Here is a 21,548-nt window from a genome sequence, read left to right as displayed (position 1 = left end):
TGCATATAAATAAAAGACTGTTTGGGGGTTGTTTTCATAGTAAAAGCTTTGGCGCTGCAATCACTTGAAAAATATTTAAGTTGTAATGTCACTATATTGAAGTTTATGGGAATAAACGCAAAAGATTTGTACATCAGAATGAAGACATTTGAAAAAGTGTAGGCCTGGGGTCACGTGGGTGGTCAATCAAAACAGTCCTTAGGCTTTAATAATGAATTCTATTTTTCTATTATAAATAATGAAAAGTCATTATGTATCAGGGAAGTGTGTCTTTTATGTGCCTTACAATCATCCATACTATATTTTGTGTAGCTTGAAGCATAGCCCACAGTAACAAGAAAGAAAGAAAGAAAGAAAGAAAGAAAGAAAGAAAGAAAGAAAGAAAGAAAGAAAGAAAGAAAGAAAGAAAGAAAGAAAGAAAGAAAAGGAAATGATCTGTAATGAAATAATCTAAGACCAATTATGGTGTTAAATCCTAAAGTATAGTTCCCTACTATATATGGGTCTGAAAGTGGGCGAATTCCATCAACTTTAGTACTAAATTTAGTCCTAAAAGAGACATACCGGAACTGCTACCACCGGGTTATCCTTGAGCTTTCCTATTAACGTGAAGCCATTAAGGCTGACTTCTAGTCTGGGTGGAATATCCTGAGAATCGATCAGGACACAGTCCACGAAAAGGGCCACAGAGTCCCTGCTGATTTCCAGGAACACTCTGTGCCACTGGTCATTGAAAAGAAACCCCAGTGGGCTGAAAACGACAGTCTGCCTCCCTCCGTTTAGCGCTGTGAAAGTAAACTCCAACGACTTGGATTCCCCGTTGAGCCTGACGGCCATCTGCTCGTCGCCGTTCACATCTTGCATTTGCCAGATATTCCAGTTTTGATTTACGGTGCTGCCACTCATGCGCAGCACTGTCAAAAATGCAAACTCCTCCGGCAATCCAAGCGGATAGGCTGATCTGCAGCATAAAGGGTGCACAGTTATTAAACCCTCAGATTTTTTTTTTCAATTAAAAGTCAGCGGATCGATCAGAATGTATGAACTTTCTTGATTTTTTAGACTGTTATTAATGACTCTGTTATAAAATGAAACCTATTGACATCTCTTGCAACACGAAGGTTTTATTCTGTGTGTGATTTGTGTGGAAGTTAAAGATGGGTCACAAAAGGAAAGGGGTGGAGCAGGTAATCGCGCCTTTGACGGTCAGGACCATGGACAGGGTAAACGGCATTAAACCAGACAAACCACTAGGTGTCGGTGTTCACTCACACATTTCAAAGCACAGCACCTCACCTTGTGTTGATTCTGAAGTTGAATGCTGGGCCTATTTGATAAGCAACATTCTGAGAAGATGGTCCAGCCACCTTTTTCACAGTGCCCCTTCTTGCCAACTCAGCAATGTGGAACTGTGACATGATATAAAATCCTGAAGGACACATAAGTGGTTAAATATACATCTTATACGGCTTACAATACAATAGTCCTTATTGTTTATGTGCTGTTTAAGTGTTCTTTTAATGTCTATTTACAGAGAAAATGTTGGGTTCATTCTCATTATACACTCTTTTTTCTTTTCACAATAACATTACTTCATCTGTATTATATTTTGAGTCCACCTGGGAAATGATCCTCCCCAATGCTGATCTGAGGGCACATGGACTGCTGCTCCAAATGAATACCAACTTGAGATGAAAATCTCACAGCTGCAAGAAGGAAAGAGAAAGTAGTCAAAGGGCGTGTGTGTGTGTGTGTGTGTGTGTGTGTGTGTGTGTGTGTGTGTGTGTGTGTGTGTGTGTGTGTTTGTGTTTTGTAGAAGGGAATAAAAGCTCAGTGTTTGGAAAGCAGCACCAGTGCCTTGAATAAATATTAGACTATCTCTGGCTGTTTGCCATATTCTCTTTAACACTTCAGTTCTAGATTTGCCTGTTTTTACACATCTGTGCAGAAAGTTTAAGGTTTTCCTCGAGCGTGAAGAGGATCTTTCCTTTTTCTGTTTGCCAACATGAGTCTCAGCATTGCATAAAACACCTCACTCCCCCCAGATGTATAACTCTGGGTTGATGCTGTAGCGTTACACTTATATATATATTTGGCAATTTAATATACTTTGAGAATTCAGTGAACATTTGAATCTACATTTATATGTACTTGCACAAAGAAAAGCTCCTAATCAAGTGATGTTAGTGCTTCTACACATACCCATATGCTGGATATATGTAATAAAATATAGATAAGAACAGGATGCGGTAAAGAGGGAAGACATATGGAGAGAGGAAGGAAAACAAATAGTGTAAACCTAATGGGAAAGAAGGTCGTGAAATAAGTGCCTAAGTCAATACATGTCGATTTATTGATTTACTGATACTTATAAAAATAAATGCGGGTGTCCAAGTCTTTTGGCTATAGAAAAGAGCACTATAAACTCAGACCACACTGTTTAGAGTAACAAAAATGTGACAATTATTTAACATGTTAAGAAGATCATGCATCTCAAAGAAACAGTTTCAGCAAAGAAGAACAGCTGCCACAAGCACAAACTAATGATTAATATGTGTAGTATGCTGCGGTTGACAGATACCGAACATGACTCATATTTGAGGGGATGCACTGCTCTGGTAATCTTGTTACTTTGTTCCTGTTTTTTTTTTTTTTTAATGAAATGCCAGCTTCATGTGTCATTGATTTGTCAGCAATTGCACCATACAGCTCAGAAGATTACTTACTCTGGGAATGAAGTCCAGTGCAGAGGCACAGTGGGATCACATAGCAGCAGCACAATGAATAGAGCAGGATATTTCTGGAAGTTAATCAGAAGAAATCCTTGGTTCAGGTTTCTGACAGCACAGCCAGACACAACTCGTATTATTCTTGCTGTTGTAATTAAGTAAAAAGTTTACCTTTCGATTCCACCCATTTAAAAAAAATTACCTGCTGCAGGATTTATTTTCTGATTTTCTTCCAGTAGTGAGCAAAAAAACCCAAAAAAAACGCTGAAGTGTTGCTCGGTCAGCAGAAGTAAATAGCTTCGGGTCTCAGTGAGAGGTCTCTTATAAGCTTGGCTTTTGTTATTTATTTGCAGGAGTGAGTCAACAGTCTCTGCAGTGTCAACTTCACCGTTCTCTTGCACCCACCTTGGATTTTATTTTAGGCCTTTAATGTTACTTCAGGCATATATAACCTCTGTATTGTAACCCATTTGTAATTCTATGAGCGTCATTGTGTATGCTAAATAAAATGTAGTTGACTATGAAAAAGATCATGTTACCCTGTGGTGACATAATTTCCCCTGAACTTTTGGGACTGCATTCTTTGTGATCTCTGTGGCTGCATGGTATTCAGACGACATTGTTTCCAGTACAGTCCAAAGTGAAAATCAAGAGACTCTGACCAGGGAAGTATTCAAGCTGTGTTTGTTCTTAGAAGAAGGCAATAAAGTGCAGGACTTGCATTTTTCATAGTAGTCATAACACCCAGAGCCTAAGAAATGTCTTGTGTGGATTTCTAAGAAACTGGACCCTTTTTTTTTTTCAAGATTACCAGTGATTATGAATAAGAAATGAAACTGTTGATTGTGAATTTGTGCGTCTCCCCCACATTTCCTCCTTCTGTTGTGTCATTTTAAAAAAAACTTCTTGAAGTGATATATATTAAGTGAACTCTACACTGATGAGTTAGATTAGATCTGGGCTTGGTGATCAGACCAGAGCAGTGATGTGATCTTTTTGGAAGGTAAGAGTCCGAGTTTCTTCTTCTCAGTTTCTGCTTCTCAGAGTCCATGCTTACTGAGAAGAAGAGATAAATAAATTAAACAAATGCATACATAAATCATGTCAGAGACCTTTAGACTCAACCTTATCTGGACTTTTTATTGAATGTAAGGAGCAAAAATTCTTCTTCGACATCGAACTAGTGCTTCCACTTAATAATACCACCTGTACCTACAGAGTCCAGCCATGTTTGGTATTCTTGCAGACACAGACGCATATCTTTTTAATCACACTGGCATTTGGTGTTTCAAGGGATTTTATATATGAATTATTTCCTTTACCTCTGTATTATATTTAAGTCTGTGTGTGGGGTTGTTTATGTATGTATGTATTTCGGATGGTTTGTTTAAATTTATTTTTGTACATGTAACTGACCACATTTCCTAAAATGCTTTTATGTCTGCACCTCTATTTGTGACATTGGCTATCAAAAATAAAATGAATTAAATGAAAGTAAATTAAACTGAGTAAGTGAATTGGATGTCACAAGAACAATGAACAGGCTGGATTATGCCTTAAAAAAGTGACAGTGTTATGCAAAAGTTTTACAACATAAATAAACATACGTCTTTGGAGAAAAAAAACCCTTTTTTTTCTTCTTATTTTAATTATTATTATTGTGTGCTTGTTGAACTTTGCGATGTTCCATTTAACGGTAGTAGTTTTGCATGTCAGCTGCGTCTCCGGTATGTGCAGCTACGCGCAGTTGAGAGGCGTACAGCTAGAGCAGCGTCTGCTGTCAGCTCTTCAGATTGAGCACAGTTAGCTCCCTGCTTAGCAAACACTGCTCACAGACATAACTACATGGACGAGTGACGCTGTGTAACATTCTAACGCCAATTTTTCTATGAAGCTGACCGGGCCGGGAGGAGAACCAGTCAGCGGGGCATTGTTTTCAGTCCGCACTTCACTGTGAGAGGACGGCGAGAGGACTGAAATTTGAGCTAACGTTGGTTAGCCGGCTAATGTTAGCTTCCCAGCGAAATGGTGAGTAGCGTTAGCTTGACTGCGCAGCTAATGTTACCCGGTGGCAACTGTTCAGTGGGTGGCTAGCCCTGCTAAGTGTTACCGTTAGCTAAGGCACTGTCAAGGGAGACTGTTTTCAGGGGGGTGGTCTGTTAAAGTGTATTGTCTTTGCCGATTTTTTTCCTAACATTTTCTGATCCTTTTGGGGGAAAATATGTTTCGTTAGCTTCCCACCTGTAACCGAAATGAAATCCTTGCAAAGATTCTACCCTTCAGCTAGAGACCTTTGCTGCCTCACTCCTTCTAGTTATAGCATCTAAATCCTAAAGCTAAGTTACAACTTAAACAGCTGTTTATTTCCTTGTCTGTATTGGTTTGGGGTTTTAGCTGTTGGCTCTAGAAGAAACCATCGAGCCGACCGACGTCTTAAGGCCTTGTCATGTATATTTTAACAGAACTAGATGTTTAGATTTTACTTTCCCTGAGGTGTCTTACATTTTCTTAAGTGCCGGAGACATCGTCTTATCACCAATCGCCGGGTTGTTGGTCGGGGAAATATGTAATTTTGTTTTGGTGGTGTGTTTTTTGTGACAGTTTTGTGTTATTGTTACGTTTGAACAAACGTTTCAGTGGATACAGCTCGCACTGGCAGGTTGTTTGGTGTATTGACAGCAATGCTTCAGGATTTCGGTCAACGCCTTACTTAATCTTTTGTATTCTCCACGTATATAACTTTTGCTTACATACCTTGTCGGAGATGGGCTTTTGTCTAAAGACTAAACCTGATAGACCAGTTGCTGCTACAATCTCAATACCAAACTTTCAGTGCATCATAAATCCATAATGTTATCAAAGTGTACTGAAACATTTACACAGCGGGGAACTGTTTGACAGGGTAACGATGTCAAGTTTTCCATCACATTATTATAGGTCTTGCAGCTTAGTTACCAAAAGCTTAACAAAAGCTGCAGTCACTGATTTGATCTAATTTAGTCTGGTATGAATTGCATTTGGCTGCTCGATTCATACAAACTAGTTAATCAGTTGACTTGCAAACTCAGTATGACCATAAAGTATTTATGCTAGGCTTGCAAAGGGAATTGATACCCAAAACAAACATGACCACAAAGGCAAATTTACCCGACGGTGTCCTTGTATGTCCTCTGTGTTGTGCCCAGTTAATTTGCAGGAGGGTTTTTTTTTTGTTGTTGTTTTGTGTTTTTAAAGCAACAGAATTCAGAAAGGGATATTAACCTTGGATCTTGTCAGGCATCTGTGTTAACCCGATCAAGTTCATGGTGGTCTTTTGTAGCTCATTTCTTTTCACTGGCATGAACAGCTATTATATCTCCCAGTGGATGATTTATTAATTTAATATATGACTAATTTAGCAAGCGTCTGCATGATTGTTTTTGCCAGCTTTATTTTGTCTCGGCTACGGCCAGAAATACTATACACCCTTGTCTTACATAAGGTCTAAAGTAGGTCTGTGTGTATTTCTAACACTACCATTTGGTAATATTGTATTTCAGGGCTATTTTGTGCAATGTTATTAATAGTATTTTCTCTTATCCTGTCATATCAATTCTATAATTGTTATGGGCTGTTAACTAATTAGGCCCAGAGGACGGCATGCCTCGTGTGCCAAATTTAGACCTTATGCCCTAATAACTTCTCTAAAAATGAACCCAACTGTTATATATTCTTAAACTCACTCTTGTGACTGCTGGTGATGTTTTCTTTTAACTGATTTGACCTTGGGTTTCTTTTTGTAAACCTAGGTGAGTCGTTTTACAGCTTTTTAGAAGTTCTCATTCAGTTTAACTCAGTTTAAATACTGCATTTTCAAGTGTAAAGGTTTTGCAATAACCTGATTGCTGGAACTGAAATGACTAATTTGATTACTTTTGCCTGCAGGCCTACAGGTGTATCCCAGATGATGTAAGGCACCTCTGCCTGTAGAGACCAAGATGACTGAAGTCCAGGCCACAGTGGAGTTCTCTGTGGAGCTCCACAAGTTTTACAATGTGGACCTGTTCCAGAGAGGGTGAGTTTTGTCTGAGTGTTTGGGAAAAGTAATTCCATGTTTTCTTCCTGGCATGAGTCTAAGATGGATTTTATCCATGACATGGATTTCCCCAGAATATATTTATCTACTTTTACAATGTGCTATGCTAAATATTGTTCAACTGTGCTGGAATGTTTTTGAAGAAACCCGAACAAGCTTTGTCTTGCAGTTTGCATTAGAGAGGATCAGGAAGTGTTCTCTGAGTGTCCCAGCCAATGTAGGACACTTGGCAATGTTGTTCAGACCTTCAGGGCACTCACAAATGCTCTTGTACAGACAGTACAGAATATGCAAATCAGTACTTGACTATACTTTTTCAGATATGTAAATCTACCGCTTTGTTTTGATAATTGTTGTTATTACACCACAGTGATAATGGAGATAAAGACCATACTGTAAATGTATTTAAACTGTAATTTTTACAGTTTGTAAAAAGTACTCAGTAAAGAAGTTGAGTAACTTTTGAAGTCATGCAGTGAAGTATACCATGTGAATACAAATATGGAGGAGTTCCTCTTTTCTGACTCATTAAATTTGAATTTGCATCTTGATTATCATATTTCCGCTGGCGTGGTAAAATAGTTAAATGATCTACCGTTAATTGAAGCATGAGCATTGATGCTTTAGGATGCCTAAATATAGCATGCTGTGAATAACAATCAAAAATAACTTGAATAAACAAAAACAGATAAAGTTGTTTTTGCAAATGTGCTTAAATTTTGTAAAAGATAGCTGACTGTGGTACAGCAGAATAACATTTGATCTGGCACAGGTCGGCTACTTGGCTGTATTTGGTGATAATTTTAGAAACCAAATTAATTAGAGGTGGGAATCGCCCCACAATATGATATTATTACAACTTTAACATTTTACAGTTATGCAAAGTCACAGTATACGTGATTATACTATGAGTATTTCAGTAACATATGTTACTTATTAATCTGGCACAAAATGTGGAGGGGAAAAGAATCAATAACCAGGCAGCCACTTTTTTGGGGGGGCATTCAAGGGGATTGCTGTCCTATTATTACTCGTGTGACTGCGCCACTGCTTGCTCTGAATTAGGACGTAGCTTCGTCAAGCTTTGTGTCCAGTGTTGGAGGATTTTTTTTTTCCCAGTTTAAAGTTATGTCGGGATGGTGGTGCATTAGATGAGCCCTCTTATTCATAATATCCCCAAAGTATTTTAATGTATTTATTAAAATACCAATATTTGGTGTCTCTAGAAATTGGTGATTGTATATTTTTGGTTGAATATATTGTTTTAACTACAGCATACTATGTATGTGCCAGACTGGATCTAAGTAGTAATGTAAAGGCAGAGCTTGAGGTCATCATGTCAGATTTAAGAGATACATTTATCATTTTTATGGGCTGAGCTCACTTAGCAGCATAGCACATATTGCTCTAAATAAACCACTTACTGGCTTTTATTGTCTTCATTTGGAAGCTTCAGTCCAACTTTCCCCTTTGACTTGAGCTGTTACTTCCTGGTCCCTAATACAATTCCTCATGGCTCTGGGCAGGATGGTGTCCAAAGTTTCCGTCATCCTGCCAGTTTGGAATAATACACCCCATGCAGACATTCTTTTCTTTTTGTACACGTCCAGCGCTGTGCAACGTTTAATGGAAGCATAAGGAAGGAAGAAAAGTGACTTGTGTTTTTTAAGCTGCAGTTTTGATCTTTAACATCTGGAAATTATTTTTTATAACAGCACTGTAATGATATGTCCCAGTGCTGAGATAAAACTCCTGCCCAAAGCTCCTGACTCATCAGTGCTTTAAGAGCCTAGGTTTACTACATGAGTGACTGCAAAAGAAAGTGCTCATTATTCATTTATTAGAGGTGAAGTGTCCTTTTACAAGTTGAAGCACTTGTAGCTAACCTGTGCGGTTTGTTCCCCTTTTACAGCGTGTCTAATAATGTTCACCAAGCACGTAGAGCTGTCTTTCATGGATGTCTTCATTTTAGCTCTTTACTACTAGTGGGCTTTTAAAGGTTTAAAAACCTGAATCGTTTTTGCTGAACTGAGCAGTCGTTGTTATATTTCCGGCCTGCTTATAGAATAAAATGTCTGGGTGTTCATCAGACGTTAATGAAGGTGGTCTCTGCCTGTGCAGCAAGGCTATCAAAACTTGTCGTGTGCAGGGGAGGTTGTCAAATGTCATCTTTATCAGGGAAAGAGGTAAAAGATTTCTATATATTTACAGGTTCTACCAGCTGCGTGCCAGTCTTAAGGTGCCACCCCGCGTCCCACACAAGGTTGAGGCCAGTCTACTTCACCCAGGAGGTAAGTTCTTTAAAATGTGGTATGTAAATGATGAATGATAACATCATGCAGAATACTAAAGACAAAGTGTGATTGATTGGGAAGCAAAATGTGGTCTGTAATGTCTCTGTCATGAAAAGGCAATATTTTATTAATACATTTGCCTAATTTGATATAGTAACTAAAATATGTATTCAAAAGTTGCATTAATATTGGTAAACCCGAAGCAGTGACTGTTCTCAGATTTTTCCTAATTAAAGCCATTAAATAAGGCTTTGGTAGCCTGCAGTATGCATTAAGTAGTACATGGCTAATTTTCATATCAGAGGGCTCGATTTATACCTGTAACTGTATAGGTGATGTTGATTAACTTTTGCTAAAAAGTCAGGTAGACTTGGTGTATGTTATACCATTTTTATTCTCAGTGTTTATCTAAGGTTTTGTTTATCTGCCTTAGAAAATGTAACTGTTGTTTAATACAAAACATTTGTGTCAGACATATAGGGTCCTCGGTAGGGGATAGGTGTTTTGATTTCAGTTTTATCTTTATTTTGTAAAATTGTTGTTAGGACCAAATCTGCCACTGCAACTACAGACATAAGATATATCTTGTGACATAATTTACAATGTAGATTGTAGAGATACCATTACATGCATGGTGTTAGTGTTTCTAACGATAATAGAAACACTATTATCTTTAGAAATAGTAATGTTAGGGCAGGATAGGTTATAATTCTTTAATGATAATTTTTCATGGACCCGCAATTAATCATCATAGTTTTGTCTAGGCTCTGATCTGGCGTTTCCTGCATCAGTCCAAGATGACGTCATCTGCAGCAAAACGTTCCAGATCCTGTATAAAAATGAAGAGGTTGTTGTCAATGATGTCCTGCTCTTCAAAGTGATGATGCTGCTTGATGAAAAGAGGGTACGTTTAGAAAATAAATATGTTGTTTTTACTTATACAAGGCATTTATTTATTACAGTGTATTTGCCAATACGTCACATGAAGCAGAACCGGCTGTTGCACAGCTAAATATAGTCGGCGTTAAAGGTTTCTTGTTTTTCTGTATCGGATACTGTTGTGTCTGTGGTTTATGAAACTGAGAGCGAGTCCTCCATACAAACATCTACCATCTGGAGTTGCGCTTCCCTATTCTGTGTTTCAGGAAAGGGGGGAAAAAAGCAGCTGAAATGTGGATGTTGAGTAAGATTTCTTTCTTCTTTTTTTCCCTCCCTGCAGAGAGGAAAATCAAAATAAATGTGCAACAAACATGCAAAGAGGTTGTAATAAAACATTTTTAACAAATTTTGTCAATTTTGTCTTGTTAATTTAATATGCATTTATATTAAAGAAATTGTCTTAACGGGCAAAAACATTTTTGTCATATTAGGAATCATAGACTCATTGTCCTAACTATAAAGTAAAATCTAAAGAGTTAGTGTGGAACATGTTTTTGGTAGAAATGCTGGGTAATTCCTCCTTCAGACACAGGAGCACAATTTGGAAGTCCAGATGCTGCCTTCAGCCAAAAGCAGTACAGTATGAGCATGATGCGTCTGCAGAATATCACAGAAATGGAGACAAAGAGATTTTTCTTTCTTACTCACCCAAAGCAGTGCAGCTGTCAGAATGAATGTCTTCTCTGAAATTGCTTCTAACTTATTTGTGCCACTTTGCTTTTCCAGTGAATAAACAGATATGTGGAGTTTAGTGCATTCTGTTAGAACAGCAGAAACTGTTTTGACACCTGGTGTGCTCTTGGGGCATAGGTCAAACAAACAAACGGTTTCAAAATGTATTAGACTTATTAGAGTTGATACCATCAAATTACAAAAAAACATCTTGGTAGCTTCAAATCAGCCCGGCACATGTTGCTTTTTGCACGCAGGCTTTGAAGTTCACTATTTAACCACCAATTACTGTTTTTCATTCTCTTCAGGTAGAAGAGTCCCTCAATGATATGGATTTCCAGCTCTTCTTGGATTTATATTTCACAGATGGTGATTACACGTAGGTGTTGAAATATTTCGTGTGCATTATACAGTGTTTTATAATTTTGACATTTGCATCTCTTATGCAAATAAGGCACTTCTAAGGTTCTTTATTATATAATTTATGCAGGCCAGATGATCCAAACTCTCTACAGAATATCAGTGGTCGCACACTTCGTTTGCACTTTAGCCTTCAGCGAGGCATCCACCAACACATCAATGTCATGTTTGACTACTTCCACCTGTCTGTCATCTCGGTAGCCATCCATGCCTCCCTTGTGGCACTACATCAGCCCCTTATCAGGTCAGACAAGGGGTGATTTACCTTACTGAAAATTCAAGCACAGCTCTTGAAGCTCTTACATGATTTTATGATGTCATTTGGCTTTGCTGTATGCAGCAAACTTCAACATAATGCCTTTTTAAAATTGTTTTTAAACATGCCACAAGATTGTCTGTTTGAAGCAGTTAAGATAACTTATGACTTTGGGTTAGAATTAAATATAAAGTAGTCAAAAGCTTACTAAAATCTTGTGGTGACTGCATGAGTTTGACTTCAGCGTCTCTTTTCCTAGTTTACCTCGACCCGTCAAATCTACATGGCTTAACCGCAATGCTCCAGCACAGAGCAAAGACTCAGTCATCCCACCTCTGGAGAATGTCGTGTTTGGCAGCACTTATGTCAAGCAAGTATCGCCAGATGTAAGTGGTCTTGTCTTATAGCAAACCAAATGTATCTGGAAATATTTGCTTTATTTGTAGATGATTGTGCACCTCAGAGTTGATCTAAAAGATGCCTTTTTTTTGTATTGTGTTGTTCCACAAATAGTACAAAGACTGCATTAAGTGAAGTAAAAAATGACTGCAATCTAGTACTCAGTGTGCAATATGTTGTGGAACCCTAGTTATATTCTTATAAGGAAGAAAATGTAGACTTTGATTATTATGTTGACACAGTGGTGAATTTCACAGCTCTACACATCAGTCTACACTTGCAGTTCCCCTCATCACTCCACTAATATGCAGCATGGGGATAACCCATCGACACATTTGACAACAAGGTGTACAGCAGCCACTGTAAAGTAACTATTATAAGGAAAACAAATGCCTGGAAGTAACTCAGAATAATCTGTTATGATTCATAGTGCTCTGTGGAGGTACTGTAACACCAGAGTAATGAGGCATTTTTAAATCATTTTCTTTCTAGAATAATTCTTTGAGGATGTTATACATCAGTCAAATGCTCTACCAACCCTAAAAACAGGTGCCTCTAAATTCTCTTCATGGGCACTTTTTTGAGTAGTAAAACTTGAAATAGAGGCAACAAATGTATATTTTTCCCCCCTATGTCCAAGAGTTTCTGTTTTGGCAGTGGCTAATGAGCGAATTATCTACAATGTTAAGGTAATAATAATGTTCACAGAGTTGTTGTTTTTTTGTTTTTTTTATAGCATTTTCTTTCCCATTTTTGTTCCTCAGGGCAGGACATTCTTGGTATCTGACCAGTGTCTGCAGCATGCCTTCACTCTGCACCATAACCTTTGCTCCAATCTCCTAATAGCCTACCAGGGCCTCTTTGGTTACTTCACCTCCATTACTAAGGACCTGCCCTCCTCTCATCGTATGGAATTAGGTATGCAGCATTGTGCATTAATATCAGCATCAACAGTGTTGTTACTGCAAGCTGTAAAACAATGCATTATCCCTAAATACAAGACTTAATTAAATAAGAATTTATATTTATTTTTGCACTCTTTTTAAACTTATAGCCTCTGAGGGAAAAAAAAACATTTTCTCAGAGTTACGCACAATTAAATATAATACTTATAGCTTCTTAATCATTGTTTTTGCAATCAGTGGACTGTCATTGTTTTGTTTTTCTTTTGTGTTTGCTGTGTCCAAATTTATTGTGAGGCCATATCATTTCACTTGATCCTTACACATTATCACATTAAGCCCTTTAAACTGACTGCACAAGCAGCTTACTGAGTTGTTTTAGAGATCTAATCAGGTGATCTTAGTTCATTATACTTACAACACTTGCTTCCAGTAGGGAAGTCTGGTAACCAGTAGATTAAAGCCAGACACAACTCACTGTTGTAATTATGGCTTGGGAAACCCAATCCACACAACTGGCAGATAGTAACCCATCCTAGGGGAAAAAATAATGAAAAAGGTTAAACATGACTATATGTGCAATTTTACTAGCCAAGCCCAGCATGCAAGTCCTTTATGAGCGAGTACTCAGAAGACCCTATCCCCGAAGTCAAAGGCACGTCTACATAGGTATGTCCCAAAGTACTGTACCTCAACTCCGCTTGCTTTTTTCCCGCTTTTTTTTTTCTTTTCACTTCACTTTCCTCCTTGTTGAAAACACCATGGCCTCTGTATAACCCACTCTTTAGAAGCAAAATAAGCTACTGTAACCTTTTTAATTTCTGTATACTCATCCTTTCTTTCCACCTTAATAACCAGGCTTTGGACGAAGAGTTTCATAACACATTTAAAAATACTTTCTTATACTTTTCTCTGATAAAACTTTCTTAATGTGGTCGGATTACAAGGTCAGAAGATTTCTGTATGATTAAATAACTTGTTGAATTTGCTTCCTCAGAACAACTTGACTTAGAGGCCCGTCTGACTGAGTTATGTGAACAAGTCAAGGTAAGGCCTGTTCATTTCTGTTGTGTGTGTGGGGTATTTTGTTTTTTTGTGGGGGTTTTTTTTTTGGGGGGGGGGTTGCATAGAAAGCTTTATTTGCTGTAGGATGGGAATCTTTTGTTATACCAAATGGCTCAAGGTGTGTCAGCAAATTATTAAGATACCATTGCGTCTGTGGCATTTGTGAGCAGGCATTGTGTTGCTTCTGAGTTGATTGAATAGCATTTGAAACTGAAAGTATTTCATATTTATGTAGATCAGATAACCAGTCTTTTGCAGTTTGCTCCCTCAAATCCGGCCCAGATAGTTGTGCCCTCTCTGCATTAAAAGTAATAGAGCATGTTTTGTACGTTTTGTGAGCTTTTTGAGTATATTGTGATTGTACATTTTGAAACTTGCTTTTAGTTTATTGCTAACTTGAGCCCCCTGATGGTTGACTTGTATGTTTGTACTTATAGCAAAAAGCAGAGTCACCTGATGAGCTGGCAGAACTAGTTAATATGAACCTGGCTCAACTCTGCTCTCTGCTCATGGCTCTCTGGGGACAATTCCTAGAGGTTGTGTCCCTGCAGGAGCATGTTGCAGCCATACTAGCTGTGGAGCATCATACACTAAGAGTGAGTTCAACTTTTTAAACCTACTAAACATTTTGCTAGATATCTGCTAGTGGTGATAATCTTTACTGTTTTGATCCAGAACTATTCTCTTACCTCCACAGTATAGACTGAATTCTTATTTTATACTGTTATTACAGGTCAGGCGGTTTGCTGAGGCTTTCTTTTGTCTTGAACATCCAAGACAATCCGCACTGGCATATCAGGAGTTACAGTAAGTCAAGTTGGCATGCGTGCCTTGATTGTGAAATGTAGCATTCCTTTTATCAGGCCTGGACCAGTACTTACTTGCCTGACATACTATAACTTTTCTCTATTTGAGTTGTTGTCTGCTTTTTTTTTTCTTTTTCTTTCTGCTCCCTCCTTCAGTGCTCACAGTCACCAACAGATGACTAATGCAGTCAAAAGCTCCAGCTACTTCTTGTCTTTGCCTCCACTTCCAGTGGAATGTGCTGACCTGGATGGTGATGTTAGCTCACTACCAATCATCTTTGAGGATAGATACCTGGACTCTATCACTGAAGGTCAGTAAAATTGTTTTGATTATTTTGTTTAATTAGGTATGTTTCTGATTTTTAAATATATTTATATTTTTGTTTTGTGTCCTTTTGGGGCTTTTTTTTGTTGTTTTTTGGTTTAACTTGGTTGAATCTTGAAGATCGGGATGGACCCTGGCTGGGCATGCACAATACAAGGACTGGCTCAGCTTCTGCTAAAACAGACAAGCCTAATGCAAAGGACCTCAGTGCAGCAGCCAGCCCAATACCTGAGTCACGATGTGCCCCTGTGGATAACCCCTGGCCTGACAACTGTGATCCACCACCTAAGTCCAAAGGCAAGTCAGTCAAACTGAAGAAAAATTCAAAGGCTGAAAACTCTAAGAAGCTGATTAGACAAGGCTCTAAAGACTCTGTGGTTTTGGTGGGCTATAAGAACCTCAAAGCTCCCTATGGTGCCAGCAGCTCAAAGTACAAAGAAGGGGAAGTTGCCCTTAACCAAGCTGAGGAACAAGGTACTTTACTGGGGGACACAACTAGTCATTTAAGGACTAATGCCAGTTCTGTTTTCGACTCTGTTGTCACATCAGTACATTCTGGAAACCGTGCTGATGATGCTGTTGTGGACAATAATGTAACTAATGCTGCTTGTCAGAAAGGTATTTTTACAAATCCTACAATCTTGGACACTCAGAGTAATCCCCAGGCGGGTACTGGGGCTGTTGCTACATGTAACCAACCGATTCCAAAAGACAAGCAAGACCACAGTGGCCAAAAGATGCCACAATGGTCTGCTGGACTAAAACAAAATGAGGTGGAAGGAAGTAACAAGGACCCATACCAACATGATAAAGTAATGGCTCTACCATGTCAGGCTGAAGGAAGAGTCAACAGTAATATTCCTGAGATTACCCAGACAGACCTCTGTTACTCACAACAGTCTTTTGTGGAATCTGTATTTGAAAGGCCAAGTAAAGAGACAGCGCAGCGCAGCCAGTCCTGTGTAGTCTCAGTACAGGTAAAGAGTGATTGTATCCGACTAACAGACGGAGGAGCCCCCAGTGCTTCATCTCGCCTCTCAGACTCAGGCATTGAAAGTGAGCCCAGCTCCTTTGCCACTCAGCTTGTTCTAGGACAAAACACCTGTGCTGGCGTATGTGTTGGGGAATCAGGTGTTGCTGTGGCCCCACAGCCTGAGAGGGCCCTCCAGAGTTCTGCACCACGACCTGTTCAGCATAGCACAGTGCAGAAGCCTGGAGGGGCTGGAGAAATTCTGTACCCAGAAAGCATCAGCGCTGTCAGTGGAGTCCAGTCATCTCTCACTTCCATCAACTCCTTGCCTTCAGATGATGAAGGTGAAGGCTCCTCTAGGGCCTCCAGTGGAACTGAAGTCCGTGGCAGGAAATCGAGCATCTTGGTGCAGGAGCAGAGTTTAGTCTTTTCTGGAGATATCAGCGGACGGCCTGATGCTGCCTGCAAACCTGACACTGTTACAGGGGATTCCCAACTTGGAAAGCCTTCTTTGGATTTGGAAACAGACCCCAAATTAATATGTATTTCTGACTTGGGACTACAGGAAGCAGCCAGCTCTGGATATAAGGAGTCCCGTAGTGAACCTCATACAGCCTGCCCTTCCAGTAACTCTGCCACCACCAGTAGCACTGACCTGGTAAAACGTGGAATGGTTGAAAACTACTTCGGCTCATGCTCTAGCACAGATGTGTCTGAGATCAGCCCTATAGAAACATCTGCTATCACACTGGGAATTCAGGCAGGACCACAGGTTGAGGAAGATGAGGATGAGACGGAGCATGAGATGATAGAGAATGGTTACTATGAGGAAGGTGACGGCTACGCTTTTGTGAATGGTGTTGCTGATGATGAGCAGGTTGGGGATGCAGCTGCTCAAGAGACAAATCTTTCATTTGAACAACTTGGCATTGGCTACCTCCATGAAACAAAAGATTTATCAAAAGCTCCGATCTGCTCAAACATAACCGCCAGCAGTGTTGGATATAGCTTCGGAAGACCTCCTTATTCAGCCACTTCCCTTTCTTCAAGCTTGCAGTGGTATGAGTGCGCACCCACACCACAGATGAAAGCGTGAGTCATCTTTTTTTCTTTTTAAAATATCACTTAATGTCTTCAGGCACACACTTGTCAAATTTCACACGTTACAGATAAATATTCATCCACCTGTGGCTTTTGGGTTTTTTTTGTGCAGGTTTATTAAGGCCAAGGAAGAAATGAAGCAGCTAAAGCTTCCTGGGTTCTTGTACAGCGAGGTGCCTGAGCTGGCATCCACTGTGCCCTATTTCAGCATGGAGGAAGATGAAAGCTGTGAAGAAGGCATCCATCTCATAGTCTGTGTCCATGGCCTGGATGGTAAGAAAAAGTTCTGAGAGTTGCTTTTGAAATCGGTTTGCTTTTTTATTAAAAAATTAATGGATGCATTTTGTTCCCTTTATTGCTGCAGGTAACAGTGCAGACCTCAGACTTGTGAAGACCTACCTGGAGCTTGGACTGCCTGGTGCTCGTATAGACTTTCTAATGTCGGAGAGGAATCAGGTATAGATATGAAAATAAACCTGGAAAATGTTTTTTTGGGGTTTTTTGCGTTGTTTATTTAATACTATTTTTATCTGCAGAATGACACCTTTGCTGACTTTGAGTCAATGACAGACCGACTGCTGGATGAAATAGTCCAGTACATTCAGATATACAACCTTACAGTGTCAAAGATAAGGTAATGCATTCTGTTAATCCAAATCTAATATCATAACATAATTATTAAGAAATTGCTTGTATTTTATTGAACTTAGATTTAAGTTGGTGATTCAGTTAACTGATTTCCAAAAGCATGTCTAATGCTGTTAAAGTATGTCAGTGAAAGTGTTCCATTTTAATGTTGTTTGCTGTCTTTACATTTTTATTTTTTTATCGATGTATCCTTTGCAGCTTTGTCGGTCATTCGCTGGGAAACCTCATAGTCCGCTCAGTGCTGACCAGACCCAGGTTTAAATGTTACCTGAACAAGCTACACACTTTTCTTTCCCTTTCCGGGCCTCACCTGGGGACACTATACAACAGCTCTGCTCTGGTGAATACAGGTGAACGTCAGAAGAGTTGACTGTATTTTCAGAGATTCCATATTTTAGTCAGCTTATTGGTAGCTGATGTTTTCTGTTTATTTATTTTTGTGTGTGTGTTTTGTCTCTTTTGTCATAGTGATGGATCCTGTTAAATAACTAATATAACTTCGTTTTTAGGCCTTTGGTTCATGCAGAAGTGGAAAAAGTCTGGGTCACTTTTGCAGCTGACATGTCGTGATCACTCTGATCCTCGCCAAACTTTCCTCTATAAGCTCAGCAAGAAATCTGGTAAGCTTTTTTTTTTTTTTTTTTTTTTTTTCTCTTTAAATTAATTTTTAATTTAATTAATTTAATTTTTTTAAATTTAAACCAGATGTGTTTTCGCTTGTATATTTGGAAGATCAGATTTATATATATATATATAAACCTTATACTCATACACCTTTCTAGGTTTGCAGTTTTTCAAGAATGTGGTGCTAGTGGGGTCACTGCAGGATCGCTATGTTCCCTATCATTCTGCTCGAATAGAAATGTGCAAAACTGCATTAAAGGACAAACAAACAGGTGGGTTGAAACTAGATCCTTGCTATGTGACTTGCAAGTTCAAGATGTCTGGTAAATGCAGAAGAAAAGTAAGAAAGCCTGAAAAGCTGAGACTTAAAGGCTCAGACAATTACACTGCACACTTATTGTTCAACCATGTAGTGTAGTTTCCCTCGAATGTGTGACCTTCAGTTCCGGTTGTGTGTTTAGACAGTGACTAAACTATTTTTGGCCTTTTTTCTTTTTTTTCTCTCAAATGATTTCTCCTTTCTTCCTCATTTTCAGAATTTTTTACATCCTTTTTCCTTTTATGTCTTTTTTTGTACATAAAGAAATAAAGAATAAATTATGATTTCTAATTGATGTTGGCAAACTAATGCTAATCTATACACTGCTCAAAAATTAAAGGAACACTAATCAGAGCATCAAGTCACTTAAACTTCTGTGGCATTGATATTGATCTGGTCAGCTAACTAGCGGGGGGGGGGGGTTGTTAATCAGTTTCAGCTGCTTTGGTGTTGACAACAAATTAACAGGTGCCCCAGAGGGCTAACAATGAGACAACCCCTAAAAGGGAGTGTTTTTAAATTTTAAAGATGAGGAGAGACATTTTTTTCCCTCTTCTTTTCTGACTTTTTTTTTCCTACCATTTTTTTTTTTGCGTTTGGTTAGGGTCAGTGTCACTACTGGTAGCATGAGGATACAGATGTTAGTCCAAATCCTCTTATAAGGTACATCAATATGTGCCATTGCCGGAAGGTTTGCTGTCTCTTCCAACACAGTCTCGAGAGCATAGAGGAGATTCCAGGAAATGGCTACTCTTGGAGAGCTGGACAAGGTCTTATAAGGTCCTTAATCCATCAGCAGGATTTGTATCTATTTCTTTGTGCAAAGAGGAACTGGATGAACACTGGCAGAGCCCTACAAAATACCTAAAGCAGGCCACTGGGATGAATGTCCGATGCTGCGTGGTTGCACCTTAGACTGTCCAAGAGCTCAGGGATGCACCGGTCCAGTTTTAGAAGAGGATCCCCCAGGACATCATCTGTCATCTTAATAGGAGCACGACTCGACATTGCCAGACATGAATAACAACATAATTGGGAAATACAAACTACTTGAGTACCATTTTTGAGTTGCTCTAATTAAATTCTGGCAAATAGACTAGTCTGCTGCATTGTTTTGTTTTGTTTGTTTTAGTTTAAGTTCCAGGGGGTCCATGAACTCAACCCAGATTTCATTTACATCGAATAATGTGACATCCTTTCACAATACCTGGTCCATATCAGTATAGATATCAGAAAGATTTTTTTCCCCATTGTGATCTGAAAAGTTCCGGGTTTGTTTTTTGTTTTTTTTGTTGTTGTTGTTTATTTCCTGGGTTTTTTTTGAGCAGTGTATGATTCTACACTATGATTCTCCTGTCTTTTTAAAAGTAAATGACTATAACCAACCTCTTTGGTCTTGCTTACACCAGGTCCTGTGTACGCTGAGATGATTGAAAACTTGCTGCTGCCAGTGCTTCAGAACAAAGACTGCAATCTAGTGCGATATGATGTCATTCACGCCCTGCCCAACACAGCCAACTCCCTTATCGGCCGGGCTGCTCACATCGCCGTCCTCGACTCTGAGATCTTCCTGGAGAAGTTCTTCCTTGTTGCAGGCCTCAAGTTCTTTCAGTAGAACTGCGACAGATTCAGACATTTGGCTGGACAAGAGGAATGTGGAGCGTATACCTCAACGCAGCTAAATTTTATTCTGATTATAGTATCTGGATTATCTCTTTGTTTTTAAATGCATATAACTTTTTTTAATTATCATTCATATAAGGAAAATTGTGGTTTCTGTCTGATGATGTTGGAATCAGTGGTTATGGATCTTGTTATTTTTATTTTTCTACTACTTCCTTTTTTTCTTTTTTTTTTTTCTTTGGAGGGGTGGTTAAATTATTTCCCCTCCTCATATGCTATATTTTCAGTGTTATTTATGTGCTTTGTTTTTACTTAAAACATTGTTTTACTCCAAGTTATTCAGTTAATTTTAGATGCTGAACTGGAAATGTAGCTGCTACAAAAAAGAAATGGCTGTTTTGGTGAGCTGACCCAAGTCAATTCTGCACGTACTGTCCTCACCATTGCAAATGATTTTTTTTCCACCAAATTTAAGAGACACTGCATTGATTTGCACCACAACTACATTTTACAAGCTTTTGTACTGAAAATGGTCATTTGTACAAGTTACTTTTTTTATCAACAATTTTCCATCATTTTTAATGGCAAAGATTGCATTTGAAATAGGATTGTTTCTCAGCCTTGGCTTTGGTTGAAATCTTTATGCTGTCTCTAACAGTTACAGCATTCTGCACATTTGCCCAGCCTGGCGTTGGGAGCGTAAAGCTTTGCCGACAACATGACATTTGATTACGGGGTTTTAAGCAATGATCATGATTCAGGAAACGCACGTGTTGGTAATATGAACCTTTTATCGAAAGCACTTGGTTAATCATTTGGTGATTATTTATGTTTAAACTGGAAATGTTGGTTGAAACTGAGAAATGTTTCTTGGACAGTTGTTTATATATCATCATAATGTAACATTAAATATGCATACTATGAAGTATGTATACGACTTGTCTTTTTTTCTGGAGTTCATTTCAGGAATTGGGAGCGTTGTCACTCCTAAGCATTTGGTGCATGTAGGCAAAATCTCTGAAATGTCAATCAGTAAGTAATACATCCTTATCTGCTAAATTTGATTAAGAGTAGGGTTGTGTAGCATATTATTTTAATTTTAACCTTTATGTGCAACTTGTTCTTTTTCGATTGTGTTCATTGATCGTATTCAATGCAGTGCCAGCAATTAGCCTGCAGATGGCGGTGTCGTCGCAGTTTGACGTGTCTATAGAGGTTCTTGTGTAGTGTTTTGATCCACAGGTTGTGTGCCTTGATCTGAAACTTACAAGTGACAATATTAATGCCTCCTGTTCTTAAGACGTGAGAGCAGGGTTTTTGCACTATCCCAGAAGGTTTAGGCGTGTTGTGAATTTTTGCTAATGGAGTTCAATTGTTATTT

The 21,548-nt window shown here is 38.8% G+C and overlaps 2 protein-coding genes across 3 annotated transcripts; one reads left to right on the top strand and one right to left on the bottom strand.

Annotated features, from left to right (window-relative positions):
* Positions 1-496: 496 nt before the first annotated feature.
* col19a1 (collagen, type XIX, alpha 1) lies at positions 497-2,917 on the bottom strand. The gene is made up of 5 exons (XM_026190932.1): positions 2,901-2,917; positions 2,727-2,800; positions 1,620-1,706; positions 1,297-1,429; positions 497-961 (listed from the first exon to the last, which is right to left on the bottom strand). The coding sequence occupies exons 1-5, from the start codon at positions 2,915-2,917 to the stop codon at positions 550-552; spliced, it is 723 nt and encodes a 240-aa protein (XP_026046717.1). The 3' UTR covers positions 497-549.
* A 1,523-nt stretch (positions 2,918-4,440) lies between these two features.
* Positions 4,441-21,097, top strand: fam135a (family with sequence similarity 135 member A). Of its 2 annotated transcripts, XM_026190121.1 has the most exons (21): positions 4,441-4,757; positions 6,654-6,783; positions 9,016-9,095; positions 9,863-10,002; positions 11,018-11,088; positions 11,200-11,373; positions 11,645-11,771; positions 12,549-12,702; positions 13,278-13,355; positions 13,684-13,733; positions 14,189-14,347; positions 14,485-14,558; positions 14,714-14,868; positions 15,003-16,944; positions 17,066-17,226; positions 17,318-17,409; positions 17,490-17,587; positions 17,800-17,951; positions 18,111-18,221; positions 18,384-18,497; positions 19,954-21,097. In XM_026190121.1, the coding sequence occupies exons 2-21, from the start codon at positions 6,707-6,709 to the stop codon at positions 20,157-20,159; spliced, it is 4,215 nt and encodes a 1,404-aa protein (XP_026045906.1). In that variant the 5' UTR covers positions 4,441-4,757; positions 6,654-6,706; the 3' UTR covers positions 20,160-21,097. The 2 variants fall into 2 exon arrangements, with proteins under 2 accessions (XP_026045906.1, XP_026045907.1); XM_026190122.1 differs by lacking the exon at positions 13,278-13,355.
* Positions 21,098-21,548: the final 451 nt, after the last annotated feature.

Source organism: Astatotilapia calliptera, chromosome 13 (genome assembly GCF_900246225.1).
Source record: "Astatotilapia calliptera chromosome 13, fAstCal1.2, whole genome shotgun sequence".
Taxonomy (NCBI): domain Eukaryota; kingdom Metazoa; phylum Chordata; class Actinopteri; order Cichliformes; family Cichlidae; genus Astatotilapia; species Astatotilapia calliptera.
The sequence above is the reverse complement of the archived record's forward strand: the minus strand, read 5'-3'. Positions and strand labels throughout refer to the sequence as shown.